This window comes from Octopus bimaculoides, chromosome 14, assembly GCF_001194135.2.
Source record: "Octopus bimaculoides isolate UCB-OBI-ISO-001 chromosome 14, ASM119413v2, whole genome shotgun sequence".
Taxonomy (NCBI): domain Eukaryota; kingdom Metazoa; phylum Mollusca; class Cephalopoda; order Octopoda; family Octopodidae; genus Octopus; species Octopus bimaculoides.
Genome location: NC_068994.1, coordinates 20,719,786 through 20,732,195, shown reverse-complemented (window position 1 = coordinate 20,732,195; position 12,410 = coordinate 20,719,786). Strand labels below are relative to the sequence as shown.

General features: G+C 35.6%; 1 protein-coding gene across 6 annotated transcripts in view; it reads right to left on the bottom strand.

The window, feature by feature from the left end:
- The window catches only part of LOC106876125 (protein PFC0760c), a 385,512-nt gene that overhangs the window by 320,438 nt on the left and 52,664 nt on the right, over positions 1-12,410 (bottom strand). Inside the window, exon 1 of one of the 6 annotated variants that reach the window (XM_052972743.1) lies at positions 7,668-7,775. The exons of 1 other annotated variant lie outside the window; for it this stretch is intronic. In XM_052972743.1, the coding sequence (XP_052828703.1) occupies positions 7,668-7,674 (7 nt within the window). In that variant the 5' untranslated portion in view covers positions 7,675-7,775. Of the gene's footprint in view, positions 1-7,667; positions 7,776-12,410 lie in introns of those variants that run through there. 4 more of the 6 variants (XM_052972739.1, XM_052972741.1, XM_014924535.2 and 1 more) reach the window with 4 other exon arrangements.

Genomic DNA, 12,410 nt, shown 5'->3' with positions numbered 1-12,410 from the left:
ATGAGAGAGGTAATCGTGTCAAGAAGATCCAAAGTTGTCAGGTAAAGCTGAGTAAGTGCTATGGACAGACTATAGTTAAACTCCAGGTTCGGTGATTATGTAAATGAAGAGTCCAACGTAGGTCATATATCAGAATGTGTATATATAAAAATATTAACAGAATGAGAAAAAAATCCAAGGCTGTGAAAGATTTCAGAACATTTATAAATAGAAGGTCTTACAGCTGTTTCTGGGATATTTTATATATCCCTTCATCGGAGATGGTGTGAGAAAATGGTGTGATGAAGGGACATATAAAATATCCCAGAAACAGCTGTAAGACCTTCTATTTATAAATGCTCTGAAATCTTTCACACCCTTGGATTTTTATTTCATTCTGTTAATTTATATATATATATATAACTATGTATGTGTGTGTGTGTGTGTGTGTGTCTGTGTCTATACACACACACACACACACACCGATGCTAAAATTTGAGTTCAATATCATGGGTTAATAAAACATCAATGGTAGAGGGCACCTGTTACTTACTATGTGTCCTCTAATTAATGTTAGATTGTCTATGCAATTAAGAATAAAACCTTTTTCAAAGACTCTGTACTATGCAAGTTGCTTGATGTGAACTACTGACCCTTTGGTTAGTCAGCTAGCATTCTCTCAACAAGGATTGTTGTGACAATTATATTTATTCTACTGAATTCAATACAGTTTTATGGAAGTAGGACAGAACAAGAACAGGTGAAAGCAATATCCTATGTCTGACTATGAACATAAAAGCAATAATCCATATCTATTTGTTGTTTGATGACATGACTAACATAAAATTTATACAAAATGTAAGCTACAGTAATAATAGAAATTAAAAACAAGACAAAAAAAAAAATCAAAACAGAAATAAAACCAGCTCAGAATATTTCAAAAGTCAACAATTAATAACTTGATAAAATTTAAGAGTCAAGTAGATCTTCCAAAGTTTTCCTCTGATAACAATTTTACTCGGTTGCAAACAGAAGGAATCTCTATGTGGTGACTCATCCTATGAGAAATAACAGCCAATATTCTCTCAGGTCAAACCCTACCATATTAAAAAAAGAAAACACCAGAAAATGTATCATCGTCAACTCTTGGCTATTACTGACTCAAGTCCTAAGACTCATAGGGATGAGTATCTGGATTCCAAGGTGGCATATAAGTAATCAAGATTACAACCTTCCCTAAAACAATGAAACAGTTTTGGCTGAAATGTCTCTGATCATAGGGCTACTCAATCAAGATTGTCCTGGGGAGGGGGCTAAACATCATGGAAAACAGCTTTGCTTATTCTTAATATCTATACATCTAGTTTTAAGCATCTCTCTCTCTCTCTCTCTCTCTCTCTCTCTCTCTACCCACACACATACATCTTTTATCTTTTACATTATTATATCAATCACTTTTGCTGAACCGCTAAGTTACAGGTACACAAGCACACCAAAACCAGTTGTCAAGCAGTGGTGGAGGACAAATAAACACACACACATCTCACCATCATCATCCTTTAGTGTTTGTTTTCTATGCTGGCAAGTGTTAGACAGTTTGACCAGAACTGGTAAGCTGGAGAGCTGTACCTGGCTCCAGTTTGATTTAACTTGGTTTCTACAGCTGGATGCCCTTCCTAACACCAACCACTCCAAGAGTGTAGGGGGTACCTTTTATGTGTTACTAACATGAGTGCCTTTTTCGAATCACCAGCACTGTCCATATATGATGGGCTTTTTTCAGTTTCCATCTACCAAATCCACTCATAAGGCTTTGGTCAGCCTGAGGCTATAGTAGGAGATGCCCAAAGTACCACACAGCAGAAATGAACTCAGAACCAAGTGGTTGGGAAGCGATCTTCTTACCACACAGCCACACCTGTGCCTAAGTATGTTAAAAGTAGTTTCCCTGACTACAACAAATGGACAGTGTTATTTTTTTATGATTGATGGCAGTGGGAATTTTACTTCAGTGAGGCTGGGCTGATCACTGAAATTGCAAAGCTAATGGAGGCATGAGAATAGTGGAGGGAAATACACATATGTGAATGTGTTGTCTGGCTGAACATCACAGGGACTTGTGTGTTGGGGGAGAATGAATGCATAATATAAATACTGTAAATGTATGTCTGAAATATATAAAGCAAGTATTTAAACATACATATATTTTGTGTGTGTGTGTGTGTGGGGGGGGGTGTATGTGTGTGTGTGTGTGTGTGTGTGTGTGTGTTAGTTAAAATACTATTGAAAAGCTGGTTGAACAAGTGTGTCCACTGGTTTTCTTACTAAAGTTTTTTTCTCTTTCTGAGTTGATTAACAGGTAGCTAGGGTAGGTTGACAAGGTAAGTCTTGAGTATTTCAGTTACATTCAGACACAAGTTGTGCTTTAGACAAAACATTAATATCTATGCCTATATGTGCACTAACTCATGTACAGATTCTCATATACTTATGGATATGTCTACATGTGGACTTTGTGTGTGTGTGCACGCGTGCAAACATGTAAACTGGAGTTGTTTGCAGCATAATAAATTGTTTATCTCTTTTTGACGAGGCTAGCAGATATTACCACACATGGGTTTCTCATAGGAAAGGGTACATGATTTGTCTGAATGGGTATCAATTAACTGGATGTCATAAGAAAGTTTCTATGTAGATGCTTGCAGTATTGAAATTTCTTTAAGCATTCCCTCATTAACTGTTGTATGCATGTCTATATGCATGATAAATGCTTTTAAACAGAATACGACTCTAAGTGAGGAATCTTGGCCTGCTTGCCGAGCCAGTGGGGTGGTGTCATTGGAAGGCTAAGATGATGCAAAGTGCATTATGACCCCGCAATGTGTAACAATGCCTGATAGTCTGGTTGGTCATATGATCACATGATGACTGTAAGCTGGGGGATGAAATTTTGTAAGATATTTAACGTGTTGACCCTCAATCCATTTTCCAGTGGCATTCTAGTCACAGCCATACTGTCTTTAATTTGGGTATGTTTCCTCAAGAATTATGAACTTAAAACATACAGACTCATCATTTTTAAAGACAATGCAGTTTTACATGGGAGATTTGGCTGCTAGTAATAAAAAAAAAACAAGCTAAGATATAACATTCTGTTCATTTCCTGCCTCCAGAAATAATTAACTGCAATTTTTGATAAACATATACTTCTGAGAGATTTGTACAGGTTGAACACAAAGACCTATCAATCTTTTTTAATTGCCAACAGGAGTCTACAACAACAGTCATTTTATTCAGAATATCTGTTCAGCTGCAGATTAAAGGCACAAGGTAAGATATGCCATTCCATTAATGTCAGCATATGCTGCTGGCTGGAATATCTTCCAATCCAATCCCAATCTTTATCTCAACAGTGCAAACACAACTGTGATTAGTCTATTAGCCCAACTTAGACCCAGTTACCATCATGATATGGCCCTATAGATAGCCAAACATCCTATGCCATAATGATAACCGGTGTCTATCAATGTAAGGCCTCCCACAGCTAATAAACGACACAATTCTATGCCCACTTTTCTCTGAAACAAATCACTGATACAAATTTAGTTTAATTCTAAAAAATGTTTGTCTTAAAAGTTAATACTTTCTTTCTATGTCTTAAAACTTAATACATATAGACATCACTCTAAATAAGGTAAGTGATATATGGTAGGCATCCATCAGGGCCCAGTTCTCAGTCTCCTCCTGTTCATCATGGTTCTCCAGGCTGTGACATAAAAGTTCAAAACTTGCTAGCCATGGGAACTCCTGTATGCCAATGAATAATTCTTGTAGTTCAATTAATAACAGTGGAAGCAGAGTGTACAATCAAAATGTCTGAAGGTAAATCTAGCAAAGATAACAGCAAGAAAGTTGTATTTAGGAATTTCATTCTGTGAACCAAATATAAATTAAAGGTGCACAAGAGAATCATTGGAATCACAGGCAGAGTGACATGGAAGAAAGAATTCTTATGTAGCAGATGCAGAAGAGTAGTTAGCAATCAGAGCACTCATGAAGGTTTCCTAGAAGTTGACAGTTTCTATTATTTAGATGATCTAATTAGCAATGGGGGTGGGGTGGACTGAAAGCATAGTAATCAGTATGAGAATGGTTTGTTAAGATTTCAGGAAGCTATTACTTCTCCTGGCAAGCACTAGCTCTTCTGAATGAAGAGTAGATTGTATGAAACTTGTGCACAATGTGTGAAGGCTGGAAAGAAATGAAGTAAGCATGTGTTGTCGGATGAAATAAAAACTGAGTATAACAAGAATTGTATGTAGTATGCAAGACAGAAAATTTCACTGATGCAGACATGATGCATGTATGTTGTTACAGTTGGGTAAAAGCAAAAGTACCAAGTGATCCAAGAGGAAGGAACTTGTGGAAAAGGAAGACAAAGGAAGTTGGAGAAAAACTGTTGAAGGAAGATTTCAAGACCTGAATCTTATGAAAAAGATGACGAAAGACTGCAACAACTAGCATGGAGCTGTACTAGAGAAGAACTGTCCGAAATATGCCAGCATGGGAAAAGTGGTACAGGAGAGGGAGTAGGATTGAGCAAGCTGAATAATTGTGTACAAGTTCACTAGCAAGTATGAACTCATATTTTGATTTATTAATTTGAGCAAGACAAACACCCAAGGTCATTTCAAGTCATCATACATTGAAAGCAATGATTAAATGTGTTAATTTGATACAGCTAACTAATATGTTGTTTGAATAAATGCCAAATGATTTCGTTAATGTGTAATTATAAGTTCTGTGATTTTGCAACACCATAGCAAAATATGCAGCACTATTTAGCCTAGTGATTTTTTAGGTAGTGTGCAGCTGGGACCACATTAACTTCTTTCCAATGTGTCGTGATATTTAAGGGTTATTTAGCTGGTATTTCTAGTAGACTGAGTAAATGTGTAGAGGTTTTCTCATTTTCTCTTTGACTCGTTTTGGTGGATTTCCCAGTTTAATATTAATCAAGGAAATAGGAAGTAATCACTCTCAACTTTTATAGCTGGCTGGTGACACCTCATAATGACTGAGTGAATAAGGTAAGGGATAGGTAAGGGATAGCCAACTTATATTTTACAACTGGAGCTAGGTAATATTGTATAGTAATGTATTGTATTTTAGGCAAGGCACTTTTTAGTGCCTTACCTGCAGCAGAAATGAACAGAGACAGAGATCACAATTTTTAGCATGCATTAAAGCTTGCTATATTTATGTATGTATGCACAAACATCTCAAACTTTAATTTCTAAAGCATAGTTTCAATCTTCTTAATAATTGTGCCACATTTATATTCTAGAAATAAAGGTTACAAGTTTGATCTAACTTCAAAATTAAACCTACATTGATTTCAGAAAAAGAGGTTTCAGGAACATCTCCAGTGGAATCATAACAGCAAAAAACTTTAAGTACTACTCATATTAAGAAAACACCATTGCACCACATGCCTTTAAATGTGAACACCAGCTACCACCAAGGATCTTTCTTGATGAGTGCACATTCTTAACATAGGGAAGCAACCCAAAAACTAGCCTTTCTCTTCAGAGCCAACAATATTAATTAAATCAGATGCTAAATAGTGTACAATTCATTGATGTATGTATTAAAAGTACATTAAAACTAAAGAGGAGTTTATTACCTGTTGGTGTTGGATTAAAATCCTTCAACAGATATACCTTACAGAGGGATAGGATCTTCCAGGTTGATTTACCCTTCAGTTGAGTGCATTCAATTCAATAGAGTTATAAGAAACACCACAATAGTGTGTGTGTGTGTGTGTGTGTGTGTGTGTGTGTGTGTGTGTGTGTGTGTGTGTGTGTGTGCTTGTGCATGAGTGCGTTTATGTGTATTATATCCCATCATTGGTGCATTTAGAAGGATATAATAAATAATAATAATAACAACAACAACAAGAAGAGCAAACCTCTGCCAAGGCAATACCGACGTCCTCTCAATGGTTAGCTAGAGGTGATTTTTAAGATGAGAATATCTGAAATAAACTTGACTGCTCTCACAAACAAGAATACTAAAAATGAACCCGACTGCTCTCAAAAATTAAGTAAAAAAACTGGAAAAATAATTCAGAATCCTTGTCCAGTACCTGATCGATCCCAATGGTAGTCATGGAATGTAAAGGTGGGTGTGCGGGCCATGTTTGTAATGCTGTGTGTGTGTGTGTGTTGTCTGCAGTGGGAACAGGGACAGTTTTCTTTATGAAAACTGTCTATTCACTGATATAGTGTCTTTATGACCATTAAGGTCTACAGTGAAAAATTTATCCATGCGTGAAAGAAAACAGAAAGGACCTGCATACGGTGCTGTTAACAGAGGTTTAACAACATTGTTGTGCACAAAAACATGAGTCCAAGAAATAAAGCTTTCATTAAGGCAGAGTTAGAAATGCAATTGTCAAGTAGGTAAGCAGTTTTAAACAGGAGTGATATATTCAAAATTGGTAAAACTAAAAATTGTCGAGGATAAATTAAATTTATTATTGTTACTGAATATGTCAGTGTTATTTAATTTCCGAACGGTTTTGCTGCCATTTGTTTATGTAGTTTGATTTCTTTATCCATGATGATGGCATGTAAAAAGTACCCACTACACTCTCAGAGTGGTTGGCATAAGGAAGGGCATCCAGCTGTAGAAACTTTGCCAGATCGGATTGGAGCCTGGTGCAACCTTCTGGCTTGCCAGCCCTCAGTCAAACCGTCCAACCCATGCCAGCTTTGAAAGCAGATGTTAAATGACGATGATGATGATGATCAGTTTCTACATCAAGCTGGCAGAATTGTTAACATGTCAAACTAAATTTTAGCAGCATTTATTCTAGCTTTACATTTCTAAGTTCAAATTCTACTGAGATTGACTTTGCCTGTCATCCTCTCGGGATTGTTAAAATAGGTACCAGTTGAGTACTGGTGTCAATGTAATCAACTAGCTCCCTCCCACAAAATTTCAGGCCTTGTGCTTATAGTAGAATGAATTATTAATATCTAAGGTCTATGTAATACATACAATTCAAATGCAAGATTTCTCTCATTCCCCCTCTCTTATACACTCACAGATATTCTCAATACTACTAATTACAAAGACTTTTCTTATCTTTTTTTTTTTCATTTAGTTTCTCACCAAAGGTTTCAGAAATTGTTGCACATTTATACCAAGACTAATATAAATTTATGGTCATTAAGTAACTAGAGAATCCTGAACAGTTCACTAAATGTCTTGGTTGCTTGACTGGTCCTGATGAGTCAAAGATATTGAGTGGAGATGAGTCAGTCACTTCTGTTAAAGAAATGCAACTTCAAGAATGAGTGGGAGTGGAGGAAGAGGCAGGGCTAAAGATAGGTTATTAGCAATAAAATCTTGACAAATAGAGCACAATGATGTATCCTGTTTAGGTGTGATGGTAGAGCAAAAAGAAAAAAATAAATGAAAGAAAATTTATGAACAAATTTGAAATCAGCAGATATATTGCCTACTACCATCACTGGCATGGCCACAAAGGACCATCACTGATGTGTGAAAATATTTTATATCTCTGACTAAAGAAATTAAATGTTATGTTGAAGCACCACATTTTCCATTGTTGATAATACTACTTTTTTTTTTACCCAAAATATCTCTTAAAAATTTACCTTGCATCCTGGAGGACAACAACAGTTACATTTTTCACAAGCCAATTTGAACTGCAGATATGAGTTAACTATACTAAACTACTGTGCCTAAACATAAAAGAAAAAATGCAGGATATAACTGGCCACCAGGATCTCTGTTGCTAAGCCACTAACAAAGCACCTCAGTAAAATATGTGAAATTGCTTAGACCTTGTTTTTTATGTTTATATCCCACCCACTTTTTTTTTTTTTTTTAAGTCAAAATTAGGATGTCTTCAATATTGAAACACTAAGAAATATGATATTGAACCAATTTCTATGTTAAAAGAGAGAGAAACCAGCAGCTGCATAGTTAGTATTATGCATTCCATCACCACTGCTGTATTATATTCAAGGTTAGGACTTAATTAGGAACCAAATTTCACTTGCTTTTAAGTAAGTACCATACAGTGGTAAAGTCCACCAATGCAAAAAGAAGCAGTGATGTATAATTGATTTCCAACACTGGCACAAAACAATACATTTTGTGGGGAGAGTATAACCACTCACCTCACTCCCATTGTGAAGGTGTGTGACTTAGTGGTTAAGATGTTGCAATCACAATAGCAAAAATTGTGATTTTGATTCCTGGACCATGTAGTGCATTGTGTTCTTGAGGAGGAAAACACTTCATTTCACATTGGTCCAGTCCACTCAGCTGTAAATAATGAAATTTTGTTGAAAAAGATAATTGATATTCAACAAAAACACTGAAGACCAGTTTTAGAATAGCAAGTATGTCTTATAACACATAACTTGCTATGAATATACACACACACACTGAGTCAGTACCATGGCTATTCTGGGTATGAAAGCATCTTCTATGGAAAACCACTCAGAAAAGTAGTTTGAATAATATGAGGCAATAATTTTTAACCACCAGTCTAGTGCCTTGTACAGCTGAGACTGACTGCAAAGCCATAGTTCTATGATGATGGCATCTGATTTTCACAGAAATCATTGTAGTAGAAACTCAGGAGGTTCAAAAGAATTTAAAATTTCAACAGGATAGTTAACAACTTTGTAGGGTCTGGAAGTGAATCTATAGATGTATAAGTTTGTGAATCTTCTGATTTGTGATCTAATAATTTATTGTTTATAATATCGACATAAAAATAGCACTTGTAGTTTTGTTGATAGTCTGGAAATTGGAAATGATGATGATGATGATGATCATCATCATCATCACTTAATGTTCGCTTTCCATGCTGGCATGGGTTGGACAAACTGACAAGCAGTAGAGCTGTACCAAGTTCCAGTCTGATTTGGCTTGGTTTCTATAGCTGGATGCCCTTCCAAATGTCAACCACGTTATAGTGTGCTGGGTATTTTTTATGTGACACTGGCATAGGTGCTTTTATGTGACACCAATACAGGTACTATTACATGGTGCTGGCATGGGTACTTTTTATGTGGTTCCAGCATGCAAGTCAATCCTCTTCAGCAGGAGGAGTAGCATTAACAATTCTGCTGTGAAGGACAGGTCTTCTTGAGTACAGAGTACAGTAAGGCACCAGTCTTCTGTCATCTCTGTAAGATTCAGTGTCCTGAGATTGTCTTTCAGTACTTTGTTCCATGTCTCTCTCTTCCATGAATTTCATCCTTTATGAGTGATTGGCACTTCTTTATGGAGCTGTCTACATCCATCTGCATCACATCACCAAGCCAGTACAGTCTTCACTCTTGCATACTGCATCTAATTCCTCTTAAGCCTCACTTTTTTTTCAGCAAACTAGCACTCTATTACATATGTACGCTTACATTGCACATCCACACACACTGTTAATCTACTGATGAAACTGGTCTACTAATAAAAGAGATTAAAAATGAATAGAGGTACAGGCATAGACATGTGGTCAAGGTGTTGTGTTATAAAGCAAATAAGTAACAAGGACATCAAGGTATTAGTGCATTACAGCCGTTTCAGGCAGTTCCATTTGATTGAACAATGCAAGCATTACATCAATTTGAAATACATCACCATCTTCAGATGCATAAGAACACATAGGTTTTCAACATGCAAGATACTCCTTTCAACATGCAAGATACTCCATTATAATTTTTAGCAAATATTTCATCAGAACTCGAGAATGAAAGAATTACATGCTGCTATTATTGTAGCAAAATGAACTTAAGGAAAACCACCTTAAAGATTGCTAAGATGAAGTATTATGAAGCTTCTATTTTATATAAAAGTAATCTACTTTTTTAGGGCTTAAATTGGTTAGTATACCCTTCTTATCTTACTCAGTTCTTATATCCCTTTCTAAATTTTACCTTTTATTATACAAAATATAATAATATATAAATGTAGCTAAACTTTGGTTATTTTCTTTTCCCTGTACCCTTAATGCCCATTTAGATCTCATTATGACATACTTTGTTTTCTATTTTAAGCCCCTTTAACTCATAATAATAAAATAGTTTATGTCACCGCTACCCTCCCTCTTTCTGAGCATTTACCACTATCTTACTGACTTCTTCTCAGATTTGTTTCTTTGTGGTCATAGGGAATCTATAGCCATAGTAAATTAGGGGTTTGGGAGAGAATCTAGCAGTAATTAATTTATCATCAGCAGCTAGATATTAACTCACAATTCCCAGTGGTTTTAATTCTTAGTGGAGGTAGTATACTAGCTGTGCTAGATTCTTTGATGGTGATAAGGAGATAGATAAAAATTATAGCTATATTACCATCTCATGACCCCTATTGTTATTTTCTTCTGCCACTCCAAATCATAGTTGGGTATTCTCTCCCTAAGTTCATTCTGCTACAATAATAGCAGCATGTAATTCTTTCATTCTCTGGTTCTGATGAAATATTTGCTAAAAATTATAATGGAATATCTTGTATGTTGAAAACCTCTATAGGCTTATGCATCTGTAGATGCTGGTGTATTTCAAATTGATGTAATGTTTGCATTGTTCGATTAAATGGAGCTGCTTGAAATGGCCATAATGCACTAAGAACTTGATATCCTTCTTACTTATTTACTTTTTATTCACCTCACATTAAACTGTGCGGATAACACCGGACTGACTTGGTGCCTCAACTTAAGTACTTAATTCAACTGAATCTTAGTTATTATATATACATACATATATATATATATATATATATATATATATATATATATATATATATACACAAGCAACAAGTTTCTTTCAGTTTCTGTCTACCAAATCTACTCACAAGACTTAGGTCAACCAGGGCTATAATAGAAGACAATTGCCAAAGGTGCTGCACAGTGGGACTGAACCTATGACTACATGGTGAGGAAGTAAGCGCTTAACTACACATCCACACCTGCACTTGTAATGCAATTCAGAGGTAACAATTCTAACTGGGAAGCAGGAAAAATGGTGCTTCACAGTAACCTAGTCTATCAGCCACACCATAAAAAATTTGAAGCATGAATCACTCTAATATTCCTATTCAGAATATACTGATCAACAACAATATTGACATGAGGGTAACAGGAATTCAATTCAAACAAAAACCAAATCAATAAAAAAAATACAAACAGACAAGCACAAAAGAAAGTTTCTTTTGTGCACCATACATTGACAACAACAACGACAACTAGTATTATTGACTGTGTAAGCAACAACAGATAATATTATAACTGTTATGTCAGCTGTGACAATCAGCATTGAGTGAAGAAGAGAAAAAAAGAAGGAAAACAACTACAAACATAACACCATAAACAATAAAAAAACGACTGTTTTATATATGTACTAGCTGGCTCCATGCGGTCTAAAATGACGGTTAATTGTAGTATTTTAAATATAAATAAGGTATAAAACCAAATTTTTAGTTTAATTCTTTTATTACCAAATTTTTTGTGAAAAATCTCTCCACAACTAACATCCCTTGACTGTTTCCTTCAAAAGAATTTTAAAGTTTTCCTTCCTTCTTGTATGACTTAAGGCCACACAAAGTTGGCCATGACTAAATACAGAATAGAATATGGATGATAAGTCAAATTAATACACTTGTCAATGTTATCTAGTGGTTGTCTTTTGAGATGTGACATCGATCATTGTTTGTTACTGAAAGAACGCTGATTCACACATACAAATGCTCATATACTTCCCTTGTACATGCAAACACATACACACATACACTCACACGGAGTTGAAACGCTGTTTGATTTTTTCTTTGCAGCATTGAATGTTCACCATCCCACTTCCATTGCGTGTGTGCACACACACACACAAACAAACATTTACAAACCTCCATTTCACATATACACACATATATTCACACAGAGTTGAAACGTCGTTTGATATTTTTTTCACTGTAGAATTTTGTTCGTCCCACTACCCAAGTTTGCCATCACCCCTTCCTTCCATATTCATCTATCACCCCTTTCTTTTCTCATTCATATGTTGTGACGGAGAAAAACAGAAGAGTATTATTATAGTAGATAAGCACAGGTGTGGCTGTGTGGTGAGAAGTTTGTTTCCCAACCACATGGTTTTGGGTTTGGTCTCACTGCATGGCACCTTGGGCAAGTGTCTTCTACTATAGCCCCAGGCTGACCAAAGACTTGTGAGTGGATTTGGCTGACAGAAACTGAAATAATCCCGTTGTATATATATGTATATATATATATATATGAATCATCATCAACATCATCACTTAACGTCTGCAAAACCATGCTAGCATGGAAAGCGGACGTTAAATGATGATGATATATATATATATATATATATATATAT